General features: G+C 54.8%; 1 protein-coding gene across 2 annotated transcripts in view; it reads right to left on the bottom strand.

Annotated features, from left to right (window-relative positions):
- The window catches only part of Mark4 (microtubule affinity regulating kinase 4), a 31,386-nt gene extending 5,550 nt beyond the window's left edge, over window positions 1-25,836 (bottom strand). For both annotated transcript variants that reach the window (XM_021642160.2, XM_021642159.2), the window contains exons 1-14: window positions 25,439-25,836; window positions 19,339-19,539; window positions 15,986-16,039; window positions 15,817-15,865; window positions 14,626-14,691; window positions 14,294-14,364; window positions 12,557-12,613; window positions 10,361-10,597; window positions 5,700-5,819; window positions 5,231-5,330; window positions 3,727-3,836; window positions 3,475-3,631; window positions 2,661-2,878; window positions 1,116-1,219 (exon numbers count right to left, since the gene is read on the bottom strand). In XM_021642160.2, coding sequence (XP_021497835.1) covers window positions 1,116-1,219; window positions 2,661-2,878; window positions 3,475-3,631; window positions 3,727-3,836; window positions 5,231-5,330; window positions 5,700-5,819; window positions 10,361-10,597; window positions 12,557-12,613; window positions 14,294-14,364; window positions 14,626-14,691; window positions 15,817-15,865; window positions 15,986-16,039; window positions 19,339-19,539; window positions 25,439-25,489 — 1,595 coding nt within the window. In that variant the 5' untranslated portion in view covers window positions 25,490-25,836. The remainder of the gene's footprint in view (window positions 1-1,115; window positions 1,220-2,660; window positions 2,879-3,474; window positions 3,632-3,726; window positions 3,837-5,230; window positions 5,331-5,699; window positions 5,820-10,360; window positions 10,598-12,556; window positions 12,614-14,293; window positions 14,365-14,625; window positions 14,692-15,816; window positions 15,866-15,985; window positions 16,040-19,338; window positions 19,540-25,438) is intronic.
- Window positions 25,837-26,473: the final 637 nt, after the last annotated feature.

Below are 26,473 nucleotides of genomic sequence, written 5' to 3'. Positions count from 1 at the left end.
CTGGGTTGGCCGGGCAGAGCCAGTGATGCCTCCTCAGTTTTTTGTTTGTTTGTTTATTGTTGTTTAAATGGTGTTTCTCTGTGTATTCCTGGCTATCCTGGAACTCTGGAACGCACTCTGTAGACCAGGCTGGCCTTGAATTTATGGAGAATCTGCCTCCCGAGTGCTGGGATTAAAGGTGTAAACCACCATGCCTGGCTCTTTTTTTTTAATGCATGGTGTTTGCCTGCATGTGTGCCTGTGACCATGTGTGCCTGGTGCCTGCAGAGGTCAGAAGAGGGCATTAGATATCCTGGAACTGGAGTCAGAGATGGTTGTGAACCACCATGTGGGAACTGGGAATTGAACCTGGGTCCTCTGCAAGGGCAGCCAGTGCTCTTAACTGCTGACCATCTCTCCAGCTCTTCCCCTTTTTATGTTGAGACAGGATCTCACACAGCCCAGGTCAGCCTTACATTTCTGATTCTCTGGCCTTCACCTTCCCCACACGGGGGCTGGAGGCGTCAGACCCGAGGCTTTGTGCAGTGAGGCAGGCAGCCTACCACTTAGCCCTCCCCAACACTTTTTTTTTCCTGAGACAGGGTTTCTCCATGTAGCCCTGGCTCCTGAACTCTCTCTATAGACCAGGCTGGCCTCCAACTCAGAGATCCGCCTGCTCTGCCTCCCAAGGGCTGGGATTACAGGCGCGTGAGACCACTGCCTAGGTTTTTTTTAAACAGGGTTTCAGGTAGCTCAGGTTGGCCTTAAACTAGCTATGCAACCAAGGTTGACCCTGAACTCTGATTCTTCCTGCTTCATGCTGACGGTGGGATCACGACCCCAGCTGAGAGGGGCTTCCCACTCGGGCAGCCCCGCCCAGACGATGCAGGACTCTGGGCTTCTCTAGTTCTAAACTGCTCTAGGCTCCCTGGCTGACGGGTGGACAGGGCAGCCCTCGCCCTCCGCCCCGCTGAGGGTCAGCGCCTTTGGGGCCAAGATCTGCCCAGAAGGGGTAGTGCGATGCTGGGTCTGTCCACCCTGCCTGGCGTCCTCTTTGATCACGTGTGTGCGCGTGCATGCGTGGTGCTCACCCACTTCCCAAGCTCCCCTTCAGCCCAGCCCCCCGCTTCACATACCTGTTTTCTTTGCCATTTGGCAACAAGGACGGGCGCTCTGCCCCTGGCCGCTCTGTGCACACATAGGTGTTTCTGCGGGTCATCATGCTGGGGGGGAGGTTGTTCTGTGGGGGCACGCCAAGAGGAGACAGGAGGTGAGAAGGTGGCCCTCGGCCCCCAGCCGCCCTGCCGCATCCTTCTCTGCCTGAGAGGGCGGCAGACCGCGCTGACCTCCTAAGACTGGGCTACAGACAGCTCTCAGTCACCATGTAAGTCCTGAGAACTGAACCCAGGTCCTCTGGAAGAGCAGGCAGCGCTCTGAACTGCCCAGTCATCTTTCCAGCCTCATTGTTTCCATTTTAAATGATTTGTTTGTTTGTTTGTTTATTGTGATGTGTTTTGCCTGCACGTTATGTCTGTGCGTGCAGTGCCCTCAAGAAGCCAGAAGAGGGCGTCAGATCCCCTGAAACTGGAGTTACAGACGGTTCTGAATTACCATGTCCATGCTGGGAATCGAACCCCTGTCCTCTGCAAGGGCGCTCTTAACCAGTGAGCCAGCCCTCTGGTCTCCTCTGTGTGAGGCAGAGGCTCATGTATTCCAGGCCGGGTTCAAACTGACTACGTAGCTGAGAATGAACTTCCGATCCTTCCGCCTCAGGAGGTGTGCAGACTCCGCCCGCATGCACGCAAAGCGAGCATCTATCCCGAGCTAGCTTCCAGCCTCTTTCCCTTTCTTCCCTTCTCCCCAGGACTCCCATGGGCTGTCACCTGACTAACAGTCCTACTTCCCCTGCCACTTGCCTGCGGATCCCTCCAGGTGTCCCTTCTCACTCAGGATGGCACTCAGTGCCCTCAGGCACTCCCCCGCCGCACCCCCACAAAGCAGCAGGCACTCTGGTTACTCTGCAGCCTTGCCGTCCGGGACCCCTTTCTAAAGCTTGCCTGAAGCTGGAATTGCAGGGGCTAAAGAGGCGGTGCAGTGGTTAAGGGCATTTGCTGCTCCTCCAGATAACCTGAGTTTGATTCCCGGCACCCATTTCCAGTGGCTCTGGGGGTAGGGAGCTGGGGGATGCAAATCAGACTCCCTCTTCTGGCCTCTTTGGGTACTGCAGGGATGTGCTCTGTCTGGAGCTAAAAAATATTAATTTTTTTAATATTAGTTAATAAGAATTCCTTATTTTTTTCTAAATGATTACTTTTATTTTTTCCATTTTCTGAGATAGATTTCTCTAGCCCAGGCTGGCTTAGAGGCACAGTTTTCCCGCTCAGGGTCCTGAGAGGTGGGATTATAAGGCATGTACTGTGCCAGGCTTAGGAGAAGGTTTCTATGGTGTGGGGCTGTGTGGGGGCTGTGTGTGTGTTTGGGGAGGGGTGTAGGGGGAGGCAAGGTTGAGCGAATGCTGCACGTTTGTGGTGTCATTTGTCTGTGGAGGACGTGCGCATGTGCTAAATGCTTGTTAAATAAAGGAATATCCTCGAGTCCCAGGGGAGCTTTGGGGACGCCGGTGGGATCTCGGCCCTCGGAGGGGATCGGCACGCCCCCACCTGCCCCGGCCAGCCACTCACGGGAGTGCTTGTGCTATCCTTCCGTCGCTCGGGGATCTCTGCCTTGTTGGGGTTGTGGGCACTGCTGACCATGGGGCTGGAGGGGGGCAGCCCCCGGCTCCCGCTCCCGGCCGCGCTGCAGCTCGCTTTCCGCCCCGGCAGCCGCTCTTCTTTGAGGTCCGTCTCCCCAGTGCTGGTTGGGCTGCGCTTCGGGTGCAGCGGGGCAGGGGATGGGCCACCTGGTGTAGGGTGGGGTCAGTTAGAGCTGAGGCCACCGGGGACATGAGAGGGGACCCTAGGGGGTCCCCAGAACCTTAGCACACTTCACAATACCTGCAGTTTATTTCCAGGCCTGTCTGCACTATACAGAGAGCACCAGGAAAGCCAGAGCTCCAAAGAAGGCTTTGTTTAAAAAAAAAACCAAAAAACACAAAACAAAACACGAACATGTCTGTAAGGTAATGCTGATGGCGACCCCTGGCGACTCTCAATGAGAGGTCATCTTTGTTATGTTAATTGGGTGGGAAGAGTCCGGGCACTACGGGCAGCGCCATTCCCTAGGCTGTGGCCTGACCTGTGTGAGAGCAGAGCAGGCGAGCCAGTGCCCACTCAAGCAAGCATTTCCTGCTCTGCGCTCCCTACTGTGGAGACAGTGTGACCAGTTCCTGCAGCTGTGGCTTCTCCACCCTGTAAGGTTGTAACCCTGAGCTAAATAGACCCAGTCCTCCTCCAACTGCTCTCCTGAGACTATTTTCACACTGCAACAGTAACGAAAACTAACTCATCAGACTTCAAGAAGGCAGGCCCATCTCTGGGGTGGGGTGGGGAGACTCACAGAAGTCGCTGTGCCTCCGCTGGCGGTGGTAGGTGGAGGCAGTCCGCTGCCCTTTGTTGTGGCTACTGCCTTTGCTGGAGCTTGTCCCGTTGGTGGTGTCGCTGGGCGCCCGCACCCGTGCCAGGGCCAGTCCCGGGGCACCCCGGTCCCCACCCTCCTGCAAGAGAAAAGCACGCAAGGCACCTCAGCCCTCTGTCCAAGATGCCGGCCCCCAAGTCCTTCCACCCCCGCCTGAGGCCCGTGACCTCTGACCTCAGTCTTCCTGCCCAGCAGGAGGTAGGTGGCGGTCACCTCGTTGTACTTCTGGCTGGTCAAGGCCTCTTTGATTTCTTCTCGTGTGTAGCCCATACCCACCATCACCTCTGGGAGACCGGTGGAGAGAAGGGTCAGTTTCCTTCCCCAGGCTGTCCCTTCCACCCTTCTGCCTCTCAGCAGCATCTGCCCTCCTCCCCTCTGCCAGCAGCATACAAGTTTTCTTGGGAAAATAGTCCTTTCCTAATGGGTTCAGTTTGCTAACCCATGCCTGTTCCTATCCAGGTTAGGCATGTGACCCATTGCTCAAACCACAAAGACACACTGGGGAAGGTCAACAAAGGCACACCACCAAGCTGAGACAAACCTAGAAGTTCCACGCCCAAGGCCACACTGAACCAAACCGTTAGCCTCTCACTGGGGGATTCTAGGCAGGGGCTCTACCACTGAGCCACACCCCAGCCCCTCACTGGGGGATTCTAGGCAGGGGCTCTATCACTGAGCCACACCCCAGCTCCTCATTGGGGGATTCTAGGCAGGGGCTCTACCACTGAGCCACACCCCAGCCTTAAAGAACTATTATTACATTAGTCTTTTCTTCCTTTCTTCCTTCCTTTCATATTTATTATTTATTTATTTTAGTTTTTCGAGACAGGGTTTCTCTGTGCAGCCTTGGCTGTCCTAGATTTGCTTTGTAGACCAGGCTACCTTGAACTCACAGCAATCCACCTGCCTCTGCCTCCTTGAGTCTCGGGATTACCAGCGTCTGCCGCCACGTCTGACTTATAATGGTATTTTCTATTAGCTGCGATCATGAAAGCTGACAGTGTGGCCAGGTTCCTATGGTGGTCCATTTTGTCAGCTGTGGAACGGAAGGTTCTTGGGTTGATTTTTGTTTCCTTGTTTGTTTTATCCAGGATCTCAAGTCGGCCAGGCTTGCCTTGGCGTTGTTACATAGCTGAGGATGACCCCAAATACTTGGACTACAGGCACACTCAGCCTTGCTGGGTTGATCTGAGGCTCACCTTTTAATTTTAATCATTTATTTATTTTATACACATGGCTGCTATGCCTACACACTTATCTGCGCACTCCTGTAGGCCTGCGCTCTAGGAGGCTGGAGAAGAGCATGGGATCCCCTGGGACTGGAGTTACAGATGGTTACTGTGTGGGTGCTGGGAACCGAACCTGGGAACTCTGGGAAAGCAGCCAGGCCTCTTAATTGCTGAGCCATTGCTCCAGTCCCTATTTTTGTTTCCTTCAGAGTCAAAACTACGTTGTGTAAGGTGCTGGTAAGCATGTCTCCCTTCCCTAAGATGCACAGCTCTGAGCACAGAGAGGGAGAAATGCCCGCTCAGGCTCACACGGCTCCACGTGGTATAGGGACACACATCCTTCAACTGCTCTCCCTATCTCACTGGCTAGGAGCAGAGGTGTGGCTGCCAGCCTTGGGTCTGTGGCATTGGGCGCCTGAGCCTGAGGCATCTGCTTCCTCAACCCTCACCGATCCTCTTGGTGTCCCCGAAGTCCTCCTCGGGCTCCGTGTATGGCTTCAGCTCCTCACCCTCATAGCCAATGTTGATCCATTTGTCTTTCATGATTTGCTGAGGAAGGGAGACCAGGTGTTAGAAGGAAGAAGAGACCATAAACAGGACACAGAGCTTCCCATCTTCCAAGCGGACTGCACGCCGAGCCGACCACCCCCAAACTGAGGGCTTGTTGAGATTCAGCCAGCCGTCCCACCCCCGTCACAGCCTTCCCTACCACCCTCCTCTGCATCATCTGGGTCCCCTGTACCCTGTAATCATCCTAAGAATTCATTAGCTTAATTACTGACGTGGCAGGGCCTGCCTAGGAGCCTCCTCCTCGCTGTCTGTCTCCCCCTCAGCCCTGAGCCCAGGCCCGAGCAGGAGGGAAGGAGGCAGGGGAATCGGGGCCGGGCGGGGCGCGGAGGGCCCTGGGCGAGGGCTCACCTCCAGAGTGCAGCGCTTGGCAGGGTTCAGCACCAGGAACCTCCGTAGGATGCTTTCGCAGTCTGTGGACATGTAGAAGGGGACTCGGTACTTCCCTCTGAGGACCCGCTCCCGCAGCTCCTGCGAGGACAGGAACGGCGCGCTCGCCACGGCACACAGCCCTCACCCCCGCGCCCACCCCACCCCACCTCTGCACACAGGGCCCGCCCTAACCCCATATCCAGACCTCCCGGAAGAAGTGCCCGATGACGCTTAGCTACACTTCCCTGGCGCCATCTCATCTGTGAAATGGGGCGCCCTCAAGGTAGCATCTGTAACGCCCTCTGCCTGCTCCGAGACAGGGTCTCACGGAACAGGGCTTTGAAGCTGCTGTGTAACCGAGAACTGCCCTGTGCTTCGCCTTGAGAATGCTGGGATGACAGAGGTGGGCCTCCATGCCCACGGTGTGTGGTACTTGGGGATGGAGCGGAAGGCTTTGAATTTTCTTTTCTTTTTTTTTTAAATTTGAGACAGGGTTTCTCTGTGTAGCCTTGGTTGTCCTGTACTCATTTTGCAGACCAGGCTGGCTTTGAACTCATAGAGATCCGCCTGCCTCAGCCTCTCGGAGTGCTGGGCTCACAGGCATGCGCCACCGCACCCAGCTTTGAGGCTTTGTGTTTTCACGGGCAGTCAGCTGAGCACGTTCCAAGACCCTTCAATTCTGAAGTTTTGATTTTTTTTCCTGAGTTGTTGTGGTTTTTGTTTTTTCAAGACATGGTTTCTCTGTGTAGCTTGGCTGTCCTGGAAGTCACTCGTGGACAGGCTGTCCAGGCTGCCTCATGCCTCCACCCCTACAATCCATAACCTTGCCTGACCTCAAGTTTCTTTTAACGACTTAACTCCCCTGCTCCCCCTGCAGATTCTGGAGACAGAATCCCACATAGCCTAAGACTGGCCTCAAACCTGTTATGTAGCCAAGGGTGCTTGAGCATCTTGCCTGTCTCTGGAGTTCTGGGATTACAGGCACCAGGCACCATACCCCATTAATGCAATGGTGGGGACTGAACCTTGGGCTTCCTGACAGCTAGCACTCTACCAGGAAAAGCTCCATCCGCAGCCCCAGCGTGAACGACCAGTAAGTAAAGACCAGGTTCACAATGGGAAGGGACCCTGCCACTGTCCCCACCTAGTGTCTGTCTCCCAAAAAGCCATGCTGCTCCCAGAATGATCTTCATAGGTTTATTTACTTTAGGGTCTGGGAGAAAGATTCGTTATATAGATGAGGCTAGCCATGAACTCATAATCCTCCAACCTCAGCCTCCCAAAGCTTTATGCCACCAAACCTGGTCCAAATGGATACTCTTTTTCTTTCTTCTGGTTTTTTGAGACAGGGCTTCTCTGTGTAGCCTTATCTGTCCTACACTCACTCCGCAGACTAGGCTGGCTTTGAACTCACAGAAATCCGCCTGCTTCTGCCTCTGCTGGGCTTAAAGGCATGCACTACCCTGCTGGGCTTAAAAGCAATTTTGTTTTGTTTTTATTTTACATGCATTGGTGTTTTGCTTGTATACTTATCTCTATGATGCCCTCACACTGGAGTGATAGACAGTTGTGAGCTACCATGTGGTTGCTGGGAATTGAACCCAGGTCATCTGGAAAAACAGCCAGTGCTCTTAACCACTGAGCCATCTCTCCATCCCCTTAAAAGCTATTCTTTACGGTTGTGTATGTATGTGTATATACATACACATGTATCTGCACACATGAAGCCAGAAGGGGCGTTAGTCCCCTGGAAGTGCAGGAGGCTATTAAGCCATCCGTTCTGGGACCTGAACTTGGGTTCTCTAGAAATGCAGCAAGTGCTCTTAGTCTCTGGGCCACCTCTCCAGCTCCTCAAGTGGACACTGTAATGGCCTTGCCCACCCACCCTGGGTTAGAGACACAGGTTCAAACAGGGACTTGCCTGAGGTATTCACAAAGAACATGACAGGGTTGTGAGGACGGCTCAGGGGTCAAGTGCTTGCATGAGGACAGGAATTTAGAGGCCTAAATGCCAAAATGCTAGGTGGGCATGGCGGACTCCTCTGAGTCCAGCTTTGAAGACAGAGATGGTGTCACCAAAGCAAGCTGGCCAGCACGATCAGGCACATCAGTGAGCTCTGCATTTGACTGAGAGACCTAGCCCTACTGAGCAAGGTGGAAGAGCAACTGAGAAAGATGTCCCAGAACAACGTGGGGCCTCCACATGAGTCCACACGGACAAGACGATACAGGCCTGGAGAGACAAGCTCAGCAGCTGATGGTGATTGCTGCTTCTGCAGAGGACCTAAGTTCGGTTCCCAGCAACCACATCAGAGAGCAGAGAACCTCCCTTCTGTGACTCCGGTTCTGGCCTCTGTAAGCACCCACAGAGGCTCTGTAAGCTGACTCATTACCCCACACACACACACACACACATACATGCAAATAGGAAAGAAAAGGACTGAACTGCAGATTCCAGTGCAATAGGGCATGACAAGGGCCAGGGGCAGTTGGGCAGTTAGCCTGACCCTTTGAAAAGTCTTAGCTTCATACCAGAAGTTCACAAAGATAATCCCACCACAGGAGCCATTCTCTCTGTGCTCTGGGACACCTCACGAGCTTCACAGTCTGCCTCAGCAAGCATGTGAGCTGCTATCACAGAGGTAGAGTCAGGGGGGTCTTTGATGGAAGGAGAGGTTGACTCAGGGTCAAAGGGCTCAGCCCTTCAGCCTGAAACAAAAAGTAAAAGGCATTTCCTGCTTCATTGCATGCTCCCATTTGTGGCCAATTCTTCCTGGCTATAGAATTCCACCGGGAACCAATCCACCATGGGATATGAGACCACCCAGACTGAGGGACACTGAAAATTAAGTGACCTAAAGCCAGCCACAGGCCAAATCACTGAGTCCCCCAGTGAAGGGCTGGGGTGTGGCTCAGTGGTAGAGCCCCTGCCTAGAATCCCCCAGTGAGGGGCTGGGAGCATTGCTGATTATTTCTGAGACAAATGATGTCTAGGGTGGAGGCATGCACTGTTTCAATGTTGCATTTCCTGTGTGTGACCAGCCACAGGAAAATCTCCCTAGCTCAGAAGATAACCACTGCAGCCTTTAGGGACCAAGGGACACAGTGTCTACAATGAACTATCCAGCAGTCCATCAATCATGACAAGGCTACGTGCGTACGCGGTGACAGAGCCAGCTCTGGGGCTGGATGTCAGCCAGCACGGCCATCCTGAGAAGTACTGGGTGTCTCTGTGGATTGGCAATGTTTCAAAGCAAAAAGTTCAAAGGAAAACAACAACAACAACAAAACCCACCTTCAAATCAAGCTGATGACACACACCCCACACTTCCCACTTATCTAGTTCTGCTCTCTTCCCAAGCAACTGATAAAGACTTCCTATTTTGCTCACTCCTTTTGTTTTCGGCCTGGACCAGATGTAGAAATGCCCCGTAAATGCAGATGGAATCTTTCTGTGTGCTCTCTGTTCTGTGGTGCTGAGGGTGGAACCAGGGCTTCCGGCACACTGAGCCTCGGCCGCGACTTCATTTGACCCTTCCTGACACTGAGTGTCACTAAGATGCCCACACTGGCCTTGAATGTGCCATCCCCCTGCCTCAGCTTCTTCAGTGCTGGAATGACGAGCACGTCCTAGTCTACACAATGTTAGAACAAAAGAAAATTTTAAATGCACAACTCTGAGGAGTTTTAGTTTGTCTGGTGAGTGCACAATTATCACCACTACTAATTTGAGATTTTATTATTATTTTAAAAGAATACCTGGCCGGGAGCAGTGCCGCACGCCTGCAATCCCAGCACTCGGGGAGGCAGTGGCAGGGTGATCTCTGTGAGTTCAAGATCAGCCTGGTCTATAAAGCTGTGTGAGCTCAGGGCAACCAAGGCTACACAGAAAATCCCTGTCTTGAAAACAAACAAACAAAAACAAAACAAAAGAAACAAACAAACAAACAAGCAAACAAAAAACTGAGCTGGAGAGATTGGCTCAGAGGTTAAGAGCACTTAGCTGCTCTTCCAGAAGTCCTGAGTTCAATTCCCAGCAACCACATGGTGGCTCACAGCCATCTATGAGATCTGGTGACCTCTGCATGTGCAGGTGTACATGCAGGCAGAACATACATAATAAATCTTAGAAAACGACAACTAAGAAAGCTAGGGGTGTGGCTCAGTGGCAGTCTTGCCTCAGTTCCATCCTTAGGACTAAATACAGCAAAATCCCTGAGCCCTTTGGCAGGGCACCCAGCTCTCCCTCCCCCAGCCTGACCTTAAGTAACCCTTTGTCTCTGCCTGGTTTATGTTGATTTCCCTATTCTGGGCACTGCACAGAAATGAGCCCCACCCTGGCCTTCTGTCACTGCTTTTGGGGCTCACCCTCCTGCCATGTTTCTGCCTCTCCTACAGGCACAGGATTTGAAGTCTTAAAGGGAGCATGACCCAGAAGTTTCCAATGATTTTCCCCCCCGTGGAGCAAGCCAGGACTAGAACCCAAATTCACCAGAAGTAAAGGTCACAGCCTGGGCCCTAACAGGTTGGCCACACCCCACAGGCTGGACTCCAGGCAGCAGGTTCCTGGGTCACCCTAGCTCTTTATCTGACCATGGGAGCTCAGGCCCGCCTGCCCCTGCCCGTCTTGTCCCTGGCACCTTGAGGTTGTGCCCATCAAAGGGCAGGGAGCCGCTGACCAGCGTGTACAGAATGACGCCGAGGCTCCAGATGTCCACTTCCGGACCGTCATACTTCTTGCCCTGGAACAGCTCTGGGGCGGCGTACGGGGGGCTCCCGCAGAAGGTGTCCAGCTTCGAGCCCAGCGTGAACTCATTACTGAAGCCGAAGTCGGCGATTTTGATGTTGGCCTCAGCATCCAGCAAAAGGTTCTCAGCCTGAGAGGGAAAGGACGGCACAAGGTGAAGACTGCTTATTACTACGGAGCCAGGCTGACCTCTAATTTACCATCCTCCTGCCTCTGCCTCTCCTGTGCTTGGATTAAAGGCATGTGCCACCATGCCCAGTTTCTGTGGAGTCGGCTTTGGGCAACCTAGGTGAGCACTCTTCAGGTTGAGCTATGGCTGCAGCCTGGTAACAGTTTTTGCCCTGACATCTGAGGCTCCACAGTCCAGCCTTAGCTCTGATGGCCTTGGGTAGCTGGACCTGGGAAACCACTTTGGTCAACTCCTGCCTCCACTAGGTGGCACACAATCTCCAGGTCCCTTCTCCCCATCAACCAAGCTGGAGATGTTGGCTAAGAGCCTGCCTCAGATAGAGCAAGTATCCAGAAGCCTCCACAGCCGTTCCACAGTGGGCTTCATGTCTTTGACCTCGCTGCATAGCCCAGGCTATCCTCCAACTCCATGGCAATCACCTCCTGAGTGCTGGGATCACAGGCTTGTATCCCAGGCCCTGGCACGAGGCTTGTTTTGAAAAGCTACTGTAGAGTTCAGGCTTGCTTCAAACTCATGGTAATTCTCCTGCCTTGTCCTCTGAGGAATGGGATTACAGGTGAGACCCACCACCCCCACCTCCCCCAGGTTTTGTTTGCTTTTGTGGTTGCTAGTTTGAGACAGGGTCTCGTGTAGCTGAGGCTCTTTCGTCAGTCCCCGTTTGTCACCTGTGGTTGGGACTGTACCCAGCCCTCGGTTACAAACCATCTGCACGGCCATTGGCCTGGAACTGCTGACCCTCCGGCCTCTGCCTCCCAAGCACTGAGCTACAGCAGGCCCCACACTGGGCTAGCTTCAGAGGTTGTGTTGCTGTTTTCCGTTACTGTGTGTGGAAGCTGGGGAGTGGGATGGGATGGCCATGTGGAGGTCAAAGGTAACTCTGCACCGCCAGTTTTCTCCTGCCATGGTGTGGGCCGGTAGGGATGAGCATGGGTTGATGGGAAGGAAGAGCAGGTGCTTTTCTCCACCAAGCCACTGCTGGACCCTCCCCAGGGCTCTGAAAAACAACTCAGCAACGCTGATCCTCAGCCAGAGCCTGTCCTTACAGCCCTTAGTGTCAAAAATAAAATAAAATAAAGAAGCTGAGCAGTAATGGTGCACCCTTTAATCCCAGCACTCAGGAGGTAGAGGCAGATGGATCTCTGTGAGTTCAAGGCCAGCCTGGTCTACAAAGTGAGTCCATGACAGCCCAGGCTACACAGAGAAACCCTCTCTCGAAAAACCAAAATATACAAATGAATAGAAGATAAAGCCCTTAATGACTAGCACACAGCAGGTGCTCACAAGGGACAGCCCAGACCAGCCTGCATGGAGCCCACTGTGCTACTGGGTCATAGGTTCTTTGCTTGGGGGTCTAAGGCAAGGACTCTCAGGACAGGCCGCTTGAGTGGCTGTCGAGCCTGGCTACACACAGCCGGCTTGGGCCCATCCCCTGGTGCAAAGCCTTGGCCTCTGTGCCATCCTAAGACCTTGGGCTCCAAGATTGTGGAGTAAGCTGGGCCTGAAAGCCAAGTTCTCACAAATTCTAGAAGGTCCACACGTCAGAGACAGACCAACCCTGAAGGCCAAGTACTGATAGCTTATCACATCCTCCTGTCCGTCCCAGGGCCATCCCGGGACGCTCAGTTCCTGCCTCTGTCCTCCCCCCTCCTTCACGTCACAGCTGCCTGGGAAAGAGCGCTGGGTGCCGAGGGGCGGCGGGGGACTGGCGTGGGGGGGGGAGGAGTGTGGGGCAGGCTGGCGGGCCGGGGGACTGGCGGTGGGGGAGTGTGGGGCAGGCTGGCGGGCCGGGGGCCTGGGTGGGGCAGGGGAGTGTGGGGCAGGCTGGCGGGCTGGGGCCTGGCGGTGGGGGAGTGTGGGGCAGGCTGGCGGGCCGGGGCCTGGCGCAGCAGGAGGCCTCACCTTCAGGTCCCTGTGCACAATGTTCTTCTGGTGACAGTAGTGCACGGCAGACACGATCTAGGGTGGAAGGAGAGCACACGTGGAGTCCCTGCAGCCCGCAGCGCCCCAGCTCACCTCCATGCCTAGCCCAAGCCACAGGCAAGCCGAGGCCCTGGGGTTCACCCAGGTTTAGAGAGCAGGGAGCCAGCCCCACCCCAACACCCTGACACCTGACGTTCTCACAGGCAGATCACACACACACTCTCTCTCTCTCTCTCTCTCTCTCTCTCTCTCTCTCTCTGTCCATGGCAACAGCATCAGGACCGTGGACTAGCCTATGTCTGGGAACTCCCAAAGTGTCCCGTGCTGGGAACAGCTCTGTGCACCCACTCACCAGGCCTGCAGTCCTCACCCCAGGAAGGCGGTCCAGGAAGGCGCTTACCCTACACAAAGGGCGACCTCACACCAGCACTAACACAGCGTGCCCACTCACACACCCCAAAACGCTCTCACAACTGTGCATCCAACGGATCTTCTCACCTGAATCTATTGCTCACACCTCCTACAAGTCCAGTCACATACCCGGTCACCTCACACCCGGGCCTCACACCCGCATACCCGGTCACCTCACACCCGGGCCTCACACCCACATACCCGGTCACCTCACACCCGGGCCTCACACCCGCATACCCGGTCACCTCACACCTGGGCCTCACACCAGGGCCTCACACCCGCATACCCGGTCACCTCACACCCAGACCTCACACCCGCATACCCGGTCACCTCACACCTGGGCCTCATACCTGCACCATATCCTGTCACCTCACACCCGGGCCTCACACTGGTGCGTCTTCTTGCCTCCATACACACTCAGCCACCAGTGTCCACACTCTGACTCGTGCCTCTCAAGGCATCTTCCACCCCTGGGAATGACCACGGCACACACCAATACCAAGCCCCCGAAGGTCCTGCCACGCAGAAGCCCACCCCCATCCTGCCACTCGGTGCTCGCAGCTATCTCACACCCACACACGCACCTGCACCTTCGAGGATCCACATCTCTTTCCCTGCATCTCTGCGCCTGTGTACGTGTGCCTGCAAGCCCCATGTGAGTGCATGTGTGTGTACGCGTGTGGAGGCCAAAGGTTGGCACAGCGCCTTCCTCAGTCCCTCTCCACTTTATTTACCAGGGGAGGCGGTCTCTCTCGAGGACCCCGAAGCTTGCCAATCCAGCTGGCGTAGCTACCCGGCTACAGTGAGCCCGGCTGTCTCCTAAGCGCTAAGATGGAAGCTGGTGGCCACGCCCGAGCCACTGGTGCCAGGGAACCAAAGTCTGGTCCTCTGCCTTGCTCAGCAGCCACCTCCCCAGCCTTTCTGTTTTCTTTTTCCTTTCCCTTTCTCTCTCTCCTTCCTTCCTTCCTTCTTTCTTGACTGGGTCTTTGTGTAGCCCAGGTTAGCCTGAAGCTCTCGTGGCTGAAGAGGACCTTGAGCTCCTGATCCCCCGCCTCCGACCTCCAGCACTGAGGTTACTAGCCCAGCTTTGCCATGCCTGCTCTAGCACTTCCCCCTCACCTGCACCCTGGGCCTCAGCTTCCACACCGGTGTCCCCACCTCCACCACTTACACCGGGATCCCAGACAGCCTTCTCCCACCTGAGCGCCTGCACACCCTCATCTCCGTGTATGCACTTGTGCAAGGAGCTCCTCTCACCCCTCGCCAGACCCTCTTCCAAGGGAGCCAGAGCACCCCATCTCTCACCTGTCGAAACTTGGCCCGAGCCTCCTTCTCCTTCATGCGGCCGTGCGACACGAGGTAGTCAAACACTTCTCCTGCGGCGAGCAAGAGGAGAGAGGGCTGCAGCCAGAGGGGTGTGCGTCTGGGCCACGTGCGAGAGCAGTGTGTGAAAGTCAGGCAGTGTGTGTGTGAGAGTGGAGCGTGGTGGGGGGTCTGGGGTATGTGTGAGAGCGGAGCATGGGGGTCTGAGCAGAGTGTGGGGGTCTAGGGTGGGTGTGACAGCAGGGCGTGGGGGTCTGAGCAGGGCGTAGGGGTCTGGGGTCGGTGTGAGAGCAGGGTGTGGGGCAGGGCCTCACCTGCACTAGCATATTCCATCACCAGGTACAATGTCTTCTCTGTTTCTATCACCTCAAAAAGCTTCACTGTGAGGGAGGGGGAAGAACAGGGTGTTAGGCAAGGGTGGAGAGGCCGCCATTCTCCAACCAGACTCCACAGCCATCTGCCAATCCTCAAGTCTTCCTTCAGAACCTCCAATAAATCCCTTTCTCTACACACGAGCTTCAGCTCAATGGGGCCTAGGGCATGTGCCCGAGTGGCTGAAAATCAGCCGTTAGATAGTAAACACACCCAATCCTCACTCAGAAAGGCAAACGGGATAGACACCAGAAGAGGGAGAAAACAGAACAGAACTACCACAGAGGGCCTCTGAAAGACTCTACCCAGCAGGGTATCAAAGCAGATGCTGAGGCTCATAGCCAAACATTGGGCAGAGCGCAGGGAATCTTATGAAAGAAGGGGGAGATAGAAAGACCTAGAGGCAACAGGAGCTCCATAAGGAGAACAACAGAGCCAAAAAATCTGGGCACAGGGGTGTTTTCTGAGACTGATACTCCAACCAAGGACCATGCATGGAGATAACCTAGAACCCCTGCACAGAGGTAGCCCATGCCAATTCAGTGTCCAAGTAGGTTCTCTAGTAAGGGGAACAGGGACTGTCTCTGACATGAACTCAGTGGCTGGCTCCTTGATCACTTCCCCCTAATGGGGGAGCAGCCTTCCCAGGCCACAGAGGAGGACAATGCAGCCAGTCCTGATGGGACCTGATAGGCTAGGGTCAGAGGGAAGAGGAGGAGGATCTCCTCTATCAGTAGACCGGGGAAGGGGCATGGGAGGAGATAAGGGAGGGCAGGATTGGGAAGGGACAAGGGAGGGAGCTACAGCTGGGATACAAAGTAAATAAATAAATACAAAAAGTAGAAAAAAGAAAGATAGTGTCGCCACAGCTGGGCGGGGCTACACTGTGTTGTCTCAGTGGCCACTCTGTGCCCACCTCTGTCTAATGGTTACCAACAGGATGGGCCACACGAGCCCCGAAGGCGAGGTGTCCCACGGCTCAGCTTATGCAGTCACTACCACCTTGATACGGATTGAGACAAAACAGACCCAAAAGACAGAACAGAACCTAAGCCCTTCGCCCAGAGTTGCACAGCAGTGACAGTGCAGCCACTGAGCTGTCCCTTCCCACCTCCCTTCCCAGGCCAGCTCACCGATGTTGGGGTGATTGAGTCCCTTCATAATGCGGACTTCTCTGAAGAGCTGGGCAAGGCCAGAAGGAAGAACAGGCAGTAGTGAGGGGAGGAATGGTTTGGGGGATCCCCTTCTCCCAGCTCTCACCCAGCATTGTGTTCCCACCCCACCCCCATCTACACGCCTCACCTTCTGCAGGCTGCTGGGGTTCAGCTGGGTTTTATCAATGATCTTGATAGCGACCTAGAGGCAGAAGAAGGAGGGAATGTCAAACTCAGAGCACACAGCAAGTTTGGGGGCAGCCTGGGCTATATGAGACATTACCTCAAAAAAAAAAAAAAAAAAACCTTTTTTACTATTGATCATTAAGTCTTTTTTTTGTTTGTTTGCTTGGTTGGTTTGGTTTTGAGACAGGGTTTCTCTGTGTAGCCTTGGCTATCCTAGACTCAATTTGTAGACTAGGCCTGTCTTGACCTCAGAGAGATCCGCCTGCCTCTGCCTCCCCGAGTGCTGGGATTACAGGCGTGAGCCACCATGCATACTCAGCTGAGCCGTAAGTCTTAATTGAGCTAAGTATGGTGGTCCATGCCTGTAACTCCAACAATCTAGAGTCACAGACCAGCCTGGTCTACATGGCAAGTCCCAGGCTAATGAGCGCCTGGAGGATTTAAAACAGAGTGACAGTGCTTGCAGAGGGCCCTGTGGACTTCAGGCCCCAGCACCTCCCCTGCCCCCCCCCCCCCCCCCCCGCTGCCAACTCGGTAACTCCAGGTACAGGACACCCAACGCCATCTTCTAGCTCCCTGGCCCCTGCACACACGTGCACATGTCCACCCACAGAAATACAGACACATCATTTAAATAAAGAATCATAGGCCAGATGTGGTGGAGCCCTTGGGAGGAAGAGGCAGGGAGATCTCTGTGAGTTCCAGGCCAGCCTGGTCTACATGATGATTTCCAAGCCAGGCAAAGCTACATATAGAGACTGTGCCTCAAAAAGAAGAAGAAAAAGAAAAGAGGTAAAAATTTAAAACAAATATAATAAATCTTGAGGGAAAGCAACCTCTGGAATGGAATGGGTACCCCACATATGGGAAACAGCCTGTGCTCTGTGGGGCGTGGGCCCCGTGCCCTTGCTGGATTCTCACACGTGGAATTTTGAGAATTTTGTCATGCACTTTTCGTGCCAGTATTGAGACGATCATATGGTTCCTTTCATCTGTGAATGTGATGAAGCGCAGGAATAAATTGTGGAATGAAAAAAGAACTCTGCATCACTGGGAGCTGCCCATCGCTGCCATCACCCGCTGGTGCTGACTGAATCCCCAACGTTGTGTTTGAGATGGGGGAGAGGGTGGGGTGGGGTATGGCTCAGCAGGTAAAGGCCGCAAGCCTGACAGCCTGAGTCTGAGCTTGGAAGCCACAGGATGAAAGAAAAGATTCAGTCCTTGCAGGTCTTCCTCTGGTCTCTATACATAGGCACACTCTCAAAATAAAGAAATGGAAGAAAAAAATTAAAACACAAAGGATTTTGATTTGAGCCTTGGTCAGTCTAGCAAACCTCTATCTCAAAAAAAAAAAAGGTTTTTAATTTGTATTTACACTGATGAGTAATATCAGCCTGCTGTTCTGTCTCTTAGGATTTGTTTTGCTTTGCTTTTTAAATAGACTGGAACTCACTATGTAGACCAGGATAGCCTGTGAACTGACATAACTACTCCTGCCTCCACCTCCTGAGTGCTGAGATTGAAAGCATACGCCACCGTGCCTGGTTCTTAGAGTTCTGGGCTGTGTTGTTGTACTCCTGGGCATCAAACCCAACACCCTGTACAAGACAGGGACCTCACTCTACCACTAAGTCACATCCCAGCCCCTCACTGGGGGATTCTAGGCAGGGGCTCTACCACTGAGCCACATCCCAGCCCCTCACTGGGGGGTTCTAGGCAGGGGCTCTACCACTGAGCCATACCCCAGCCCCTCACTGGGGGGTTCTAGGCAGGGGCTCTACCACTGAGCCATGCCCCAGCCCCTCCACCCAGTGAGGATTCTAGGCAAGCTTTGTATTGTGGACCTATTGCTTTTGTGGCCAAAATACAGAAAACCAGGCAAGCAGGTAAGAGTGTGTTGTACACCTATAATCCAGAGTCAGGAAGCAGAGAGAGAAGGATGACAGTCTGAAGACACAGAGTCAGACTTGTTTCTTAAAACACAAACAGAGATGGCTCAGTGTTTAAGAGCACTGGCTGCTTTTCCAGAGGACTGGGGGTTCAGTTCCCAGCCCCCACATGACAGCTCATGCCTGTCTATAACTCCAGTTCCAGGGCTTCTGACACACTCACACAGATATTCACGCAGTCAAAACACCAGTGAAAATAAAATAAAAATAAATTGTTTAAAATAAAGATAAAACTTTTAAAACAACAAGCCAGGCAGGGTAGCACATGCCTTTAATCTCAGAACCCAGGAGGCGGAGGCAGAGGCTAGCTTTGTCTACATGGCAAGCTGTAGGTCACCACGGCATCAAAGAACAAAAGAACAAAACCAAGGGTGAAAAAAAAAAAAACTCAAGCAAACAGAACGCATTATATACGTATGAAACTGTCAAATAACAAAACTAATCAATAAAATTGAAAGAAAAAAAGCAGAAAGGCAGGCTTGGTCTAAGGTAAAATGCCTGTTTAGTATGCATAAAGAGCTGAGTTTGAATTCTCAGCATCTGTGCTAAAAAAGCTTGACGTGGCCACTAGAGCCTGGAACCCCAGCACTGGGATTCCACTGGGGTTGGGGGCGTGTCAGCGAATGCAGGGGCCCTGCCGCCTGGCCAGCCAGCTGAGGCCACAAGCTCCCAGTTTAGAACCTAACACAAGGCAAACAGGCAGAGAGCAAAGATACCTGAAGTCCTGCTCTGGCCCCTCTCTCTCCCACACAGAAACAAACAGACAAATAAATACAATAAAAGCACACAAAACCCGAAGAGAAGGGCAGGCAGGCAGGCAACACCCGTGACCTGGGACACCCCGACGATTCAGGGAACCTGCTAACTGGTTTTCTTTTCCTCCTTGGGCTGTTCTGGAAACAAATCTGCGCAAGTAGGGGCTGGAGAGATGGCTTGGCACACCCCTGCAGTGCTTGGCTCCCGGCGCCCACCTCAGGGTGGGTCCCTGGCTCGTACAGGAGGCCTGTAACTCCAGCTCCAGGATATGTGACGCTCTCTGGTGTGCACATGCACCACATGCGCATATACACACCATTAAAAATAACATTAAAGCTGGGCGTGGCAGCACAGGTCTTTAATCCCAGCACTCTGGAGGCGGAGGCAGGTGGATCTCTGAGTTCGAGGCCACAGTGCAAGTTCCAGGACAGCCAGGGCTACACAGAGAGACCCGGTCTCGAAACAAAGCAAAACCACCTTTAGATTCTGAACAAGTGGGGGAATTCCCTAGGTACGAAGGCCAACCAGGACCAGCCCTGACCTTACCCCTGGCCTGTTAAACGCCCCCAACCCACCATCCGCCCTGAGGCCCCTCGGCACGCCCACTCACCTCCCGGCCTGTGAGGATGTGCCGAGCCAGCTTGACTTTGGCGAAGTTGCCCTTCCCGATGGTCCTCAGCAGGCGGTAGTTGCCTACGTGAGGCTGTTCCTCAGGGCAGGAGGCGATAGAGTTCCGGCAACGGGCGCCCAGGGAACGGCTGGACCACGACGGCCCTTTGTCCGAAGATCGGCCGCTGCCCAAGGTGCCATGCTGTGTGGAGAGACGCCTGTCTCAGCCACCTCAGTCCCTGCCCACTGCAGTGGTACCCGTGGCCACTGTGCCCTCGTGTCCCTTTGCCAACTTGGGCCATAGGAAAAGGATCCTTTGGGGTCCTCCTACCCTACAAAGAACCCACATCACCAGGGGCTGTTGCTCAATCTTAGAAAGTTTGCCTAGCAGGCATCCAGTCCTAACACCATGTAACCAGGCGTGATGACACTCCCGGAGGGGGAGGCAGGAAGACAAATACAATTATCTTCCACTACATATTGAGTTCCAGGCTCGCCTGGGCTACACAGCAAGTTACTCCCTTTGTTTTTGCGGAGACAGGTTCTTTTGAAGCCCAGGCTGGCTTTCAGCTGATGGTGTAGCTAAGGCTAACCGAAATGCCTCCACTTCTCAGTGGATGGGAAGATGATCATGGACCACCCGGGATCCCCAAGGCCCCAGCTCAAGAAGGGCCAAGCTCTGGGGAGCCATTTCAGTTCTGTCCCCAGCAGGGCACAAAGCTCTGAGAGGGACCACCAAGGTCTCAGAAGTACTTGTCGGCCACCCTTCCCCACCCCTGCCCCCCACCCCACCCCCAACCCCTGGTTCCACCAGCATCTGTAGACTGTATTCTTCTAAACGCTGCTGGGTTTGACCTTCCAAACCCAACACCCCATTCTGGCCAAAAAAACCCCAACACCCTATTTCATCAATCCATGTCCTTGGCCGGCCCCATCTATTTTTCTTGAGGTGGGGGATGGGGAAGGCGGGAAAGGGTCCCAGGTAGCTCAGGCTGCCCTCAAACTTAACATGTAGCCAAAGTAGCTGTGAACTCCTGACCCACCCAGTGCTGGGAATACAGGCCTGGGTCACCACAGCTGGTCTTTCCGCCCTCCCTCATTCCCAGCTGACCTTCTCCAGACATCTTGGTCTCCTGCCTACCGATGACCTGGCTTTCCATGGTGTGAAAGTGTTACATTGAAAACTCTAGCAATATATTTTTGCATTTTTTTCTTTCCTTGTCTTTTGGGGTTTTTGTTGGCCTTTAAAAACAAACAAGCAAACAAAAAACCAGAGGCTTAAGTAGCCCAGGCTAGCCTCGAACTTACCATGTAACTGAAGATGACCTTAAACTCCCTATCATTAGACTGTATCTATTACCGCAAATGTTGTGGCATCCTATTTATTGACGTACTTATTTACCTTTTTTTTTTTTTTCTCGAGACAGAAAGGTTTCTCTGCGTAGCCTTGGCTCTCCTGGACTCCCTTTGTAGACTAGGCTGGCCTCAAACTCACCACCTGCCTCTGCCTCCCAAAGTGCTGGGATTAAAGGCATGGGCCACCACTTTTTTGTTTGTTTGTTTGTTTGTTTGTTTGTTTGTTTTTGATACTGTGTATCACTCTGTAGCCCTAAGCCAGGCAGGAACCTGTAAATATCCTCCCTCCTAGGTCAGCCTCCCAAAGGCTGGAATTACATCCACATCAGGCTGTTTTGGGCGAGACAGGGTCTTATAAAGTCCAGGCTGGCCCTGAACTCCTGATCTTCCTGCCTCAGTCTCCCAAGTGCCACCATGCCCATGCTGTCCCTAATTTAGAAATGACCCTTCTCGTCAGCCCACATCTACAAGGAAAACAAGAGCTCGAGCTTGGAATAGCCACACCTCGGGGAGCTTTGAGAGGGTCTTACATCTCATTCTACGGCTGGGGGCCACTGTCTCCCATCACTGCTGCCCCAGATTCTCCTGCAAACAGTAGAACTCTTCATTTTGCCCCAACACGGCAGCCCTGACCATTCTGTCCACCTCTCCATGAAACACTGTTTCATCCTTATGGCCCTTCCACCCTGCCATCTCCCCCATCAACTCCTCCGTTCCTGTTGGCCTGTCCCTCCCCAGCCTCCCTAACGAGGTGACTTGTCCTGATTGGGAGCCTCCAGGGACTGGGCCTTTCTTTCTTGGCCAGAGCCCTGAGAGCCAGAGGCCCTGGCTGATCTCCCTTCATGTCCTCCTCACGGCTGGAGGAAAACAGGACACAGGACAGGGAGGAATGGAAAAGGCCAGACGGCCAGCCATTCCACAGCAATGATCAGCATTTCACAAGCGTGGACAACTGATATATTTTACAGGTGGAGGAAACTGAGGCCTGGAGCTGGGACCTGAACACAGGCATTTCACACATTATCACATTAGACTGATTCATACTTTTATGCCTGTTTTTGTCTTTTTAAAAAAATTCTTATGTGCAGTTCTCATACATTAGAGAAGCACTTTCCACTAGGCCACACCCCAGCCCCTCACTGGAGGATTCTAGGCAGGGGCTCTACCACTGAGCCACGCCCCAGCCCCTTACTGGGGGATTCTAGGCAGGGGCTCGACCACTGAGCCACACCTCAGTACCCGATTCTTTTTGTACGTGTGCAGGTGTCCTCACCTGTGGAGGTCAGAGGTCAGTTTCAGGCATCTTCCTCCATTACCCTCCACCTTAGTTTCTGAAACACTCCCTCTTCACTAAACCTAGAGATTGTCATTTCAGCTAGACTGGCTGGCCAGCAAGTGCCTGGTATCTGGCCATCTCTGCTTGCCCCACCCCCCACCCAGTGCTGGGGATACAGGCGTGTTCCGTGCCCAGCTTTTATGTGGGTGCTGGAATCTGAACTCAGGTCCTCATACTTGCAGTCTTCTCATCCCCCCCAGCCAGCCCTCACCCTCATCTTAATTTGAATTTTGAGATAAGGTCTTGCAAACTTGAAATCCTCCTGCCTCGGTTTCCCAAGTAACTCACTGGCTCACTCTACCACATCTTCCCAAGCGGCTTTCACTAGGAAGACGATAGCATCAGCCAGATCTTGCACAAACAGGCCCCTCACCAATACTCAGTTCCCAACCGAACTCAGGGAGGGAGGTCCTGTATCCCCACAGTCCAGGGAGAAACAAAGACCTGGATAGCCAAGTGCCAGCCCTGTCCACACAGCTTCCTCACAGGAGGCAAGAGGACGACGTCCACCAGGCCTGTCATCTCAGCTATTTAGGAAGCAGAGGCAATCTGATTTCAAATTCAAGGTCTGAACAGTGGAGTGAGTTCAAGGCCAGCCTGGACAACTCAGTGAGATCCTGCTTCAGTAACAAGTAAAAGAACTAACAAGAGCTAGTTCAGCAGTTAGAGTAATTATTAATCAGGGTCTGGGGTGTGGCTCAGTGGTAGAGCCCCTGCCTAGAATCCCCCAGTGAGGGGCTGGGGTGTGGCTCAGCAGTAGAACTCCTGCCTACCATGTGCAAGGCCCTGGCATGGACCCTCAGTACTGTGCTATGGATGTGGTAGGCATGGCCAGTGAAAACAAAAAGGCTGCCCGAGGCCAGATAGTTCTGATTCCCACCACTGGTACTCTCCTACCTCATGCCACTCACACCTCAGCACCTGTGGGTCCAGCCACAGTGAGCATGCTCAAGCCCAGACTTGGAGATTCCCTAAGGGAACAGGGCAGGTGGATGAGAAGGCCTGGGACTCCAGCCTAGGCTTCGGGCTCCTGAGTGCTGATCTTCCCAGATGCCAGCAGCCGCTCACCTTCAGGGCCCCGGGTGGGGAAGGCAGGTGGTAGAGATGGAAGATAAGAGCTCTGATCCCCACAGAGCTATGAGCCTGGAGAAGAATTCCTGCTGGGTGTTTCCAGGGGGCTCAGGGAGGCATGCCACTGAAGGCTACGTGGCTGAGGGACACCTACGAAGAGGTAGCTGTGGCAGGGGGTGACGAACCCCCAGAGGTCAGGGTTAGAAGCTAAAATTGGCTAGCACCACCAACTGGCCCGGATCCCTCCTGACCAACCTACCGGCTGGTGCCTGAACACCGTGCCTGTTGCTAGGAAACACAGCAACGCTGGCCCCTGGTCTCTGTGGCTCTAGAACTTGGGGCAGAAGACTGTGACCTTAAGTGTCTGTCACCACGGTCACCAGGTGGCAGCGCTGGGGTCTGCAACCTCAGACTGCAGAAGGAGACAGGTGTCACTCCAGACAAGACTCCTTACAGACTGGAGCGAGGGGACAGACTGCCCACCCCAGTATCCCCCCTGCAAGCCGACGATCTTAGGAAATCGGGAAAGAGGAAAGCCCGCTAGGAGTCCAATTATTATACAGATTTGGAAGCTGAGGCTCAGAGAGGTGAGGTCCCTGGCCCGAGGTCACACAGCGATGTGATGTGAATCTGAGTTTATCGGAACACTTAAGGAGGTGCCACCACCAACCCGCTTACAAGGAAACTGAGGCCGGAGCAGGCTCTGTGAGCTTGCCTGACAACTCATGACAGCTGTAGTTGAGAACGCGTTGCCTTCTGACTCACATCCAGTCATGCCAGCAGTCAACAGCCATGAGCACCGCCTATGTACCAGCCTTCACCCACATGTCTTCGCTAATTCTTTGCGGGACTCAAATCGTTACACACACACACCCCCCAACCCTCACACAAAGCAGGAATCAACTCAGGCAGGGAGAGCCAGGAGCCTGAAGACACGATGCAGTGTGGCACATGGAAGTAGTATTTGAACCCCGGAATGGTGGCGGAACCAAAGTGGGTGGGTCCGGTTGAAACCTCCAACTTGAAACCAACAGGGGAGAGGGGCCTATCTGCAAGACGCAGCAGAGACACGGAGAGACGCCCCTGGGTACCCTCAGGAGGCAGAGGCAGGCGGATCTCTGTGGGTTTAAGGCCAGCCTGGTCTACATAGACTCTGTCTCAAAACAAAAAGTGTGTAGCTGCACGCTGGGCTAAAGGTGGGAAGAGGGTGTTTTGCGGAAGAAGCCACATCCCAGCGGGAACGAGTCGGTGAGCTGGTGTTTGGACACTTGGAGAGCTGTCGGAATTATGGGAAAGGCAGGGGAGCAGAGTCCTACCCTACCCAGCTGCTGTGAGAGAAGGGAGCTCCTGGGATGGGGACCGGGTGCAGACCATCAGAGGTCAGGGCTAAGAGCTCAGGCACAAGGAGGTCAAGGGAAGGCTTACAGACTGGGGAGACAGGTAGCCGGAGAGGGGGGCTTCCTCCAGAAAGCCCGACCTCGGGCAAGGAAACTGGGCTCCGGTTAGCAGGAGGTGTGGGGAAGGGATGAGGTGGGTGGTGAGGTGAGGCTGGGGAGAGGCTTAGGAGGAAGCCGGAGTCAGCCTGCTCCGGGGCCTGGAACCCCAACCTGGGATGCGAGCCCGCAGGCTGGAAGCCAAGGCTTCCCGTAGATGGAGCAGAAGCGCCTGGGTCGTATCTGGGAGACCCCAGAGGCACCAATGATTCAAGGACAGGGCAACTGGGCACAGCAGGGCCTGGCCGGGGAGTGGAGGCACCTTGAAGAAGGCGGGCAGGGCCCTGGGCCCGGGTTCCATTTGGCTCCCTGGGGGAGGGGGCTCGCAGGAGCCCAGGCGGATCTGGGGACTAGCCAGGGGTGGCAGGGGGAGCCAGCACCCCAACGCGGCCGGAGGCAGGGAGGACGGCAGGGCCAGGCTGAGTCTGGCCTTGCTCGAGGGGGAGCCAGGGCTGCGCCTCGGGGACTAGGGGCCGTGCCATCCGGGAAGGGTCGAGCCCAGGCTGCGGGCGAGCGGGGGACAGACCGGGCGACAGACCCGGCCGACGGGGAAGGGAGGGGCTGCCGGCGGGCAGGGGAGGGGGCTTCCTGGAGGGAAGAGACCGGGCGGAAGCGCTCTGCAGAGGGACAAGAGAAGGGTCCAAAGACAGGGGCGCCCCTAGGGGTCGGGCTGGGCTGGGGCTGCGGGGAGGAGGGAGCAGAGAGGCCTCAAAGTCATGGGAAGCGTCAGTCTGGGCTGTGGAGCTGGGAAAGGAGTGAGGGCTGGCAGGGCCAGCGGCCCGGAGGGAGAGGGGTGTTGTGGCTGGACCCCGGCAAAGGACCCCAAGGGGCTGGGCCCCACTCACCGTGTCCGAGTTCCGATCGTTGCCCGGGGCCAGCGCCGTCCTCGAAGACATCTTCTCTGGGGTCCCAGGAGGGAAGGGACAGGGACGGCCGGGTGGGGGGGGGTGGGGATCCCGGGGTCCCCTTTCTTCCCCTCCCCCCCCAGCCGACCTGGGGACGCGAGCTCAAAAGCTGGGCGCCGTGGACGCCCGAGTCCTCGCTGAGCTAGAGCGAGCGAGGGCAGGACGGGGGAGGGGAGAAGACACCGAGGGTCCTAGTGGCCCTGTGCAAGGGGAACCCGGGGCGCCATCTGGGCGGCGGGCGGGCGGGAGGGTGCACGGGCGAGGACCGGGGAGGGGGCGCGGACCCGGCCCGAGGCGGCGGCAGAGGGAGGCGACCAAGGGGCCGGGGAGGAAGGGACGTCAGGGGGACGGGCGGGGCCCGCGGAGACCCCGCCCCTGCCGCTGGCTCTTAAAGGCACAGGTCTGGGCTGGCTGTGGGGCGCGGGGGTGGGGGTGTCTGGGGGCGGAGGCAGGTCTGGGCGCGCCGGTCTCCAGCAAGTTCTCACAGGAGAATCCGAGTTACTGTACAGGGAGATGCTGAGGAGGAGGGCAGCGGGAGATGTTGAGAGATAGGAAAGATACACAGACACGAGGTGGGAAGAAGCAGAGTCACAAAGAGAGGGACAGACAGAGATGCCAAGGACAGAGACACAAAAGGACAGAAAGGGGACAGAGAAAGAAAGAGAGAGAGAGAGCCAGGAGCAAAGGCAGAGGGAAGGAATGAAAGAGACAAAGGGAAACTCAAGCCGTCGAGGTCTGCAGAAAAAAAGGAATAAAGAGAGACAGAAGACAGAGACAGAGAAAGACAGAAAGAGAGGCTGTGTGCCTGTCATCCCGACAGGTAGGAGGTTGAGACAGGTGGGTTGCTCTGAGTTTGAGACCAGCCAAGACTACACAGAAAGACCCTGTCTCAGAAAACTAGACAAAACTGAAGCCAGGCCCTGGGGTGAGGAAGATCAGGAGTTCAAGGTTATCCTGAGTTTCAGCCCTGGGGCA

This window comes from Meriones unguiculatus, chromosome 1 (assembly GCF_030254825.1).
Source record: "Meriones unguiculatus strain TT.TT164.6M chromosome 1, Bangor_MerUng_6.1, whole genome shotgun sequence".
NCBI lineage: Eukaryota > Metazoa > Chordata > Mammalia > Rodentia > Muridae > Meriones > Meriones unguiculatus.
Note: the sequence above shows the minus strand (reverse complement) of the source record. Positions and strands in the feature narration are given on the sequence as shown.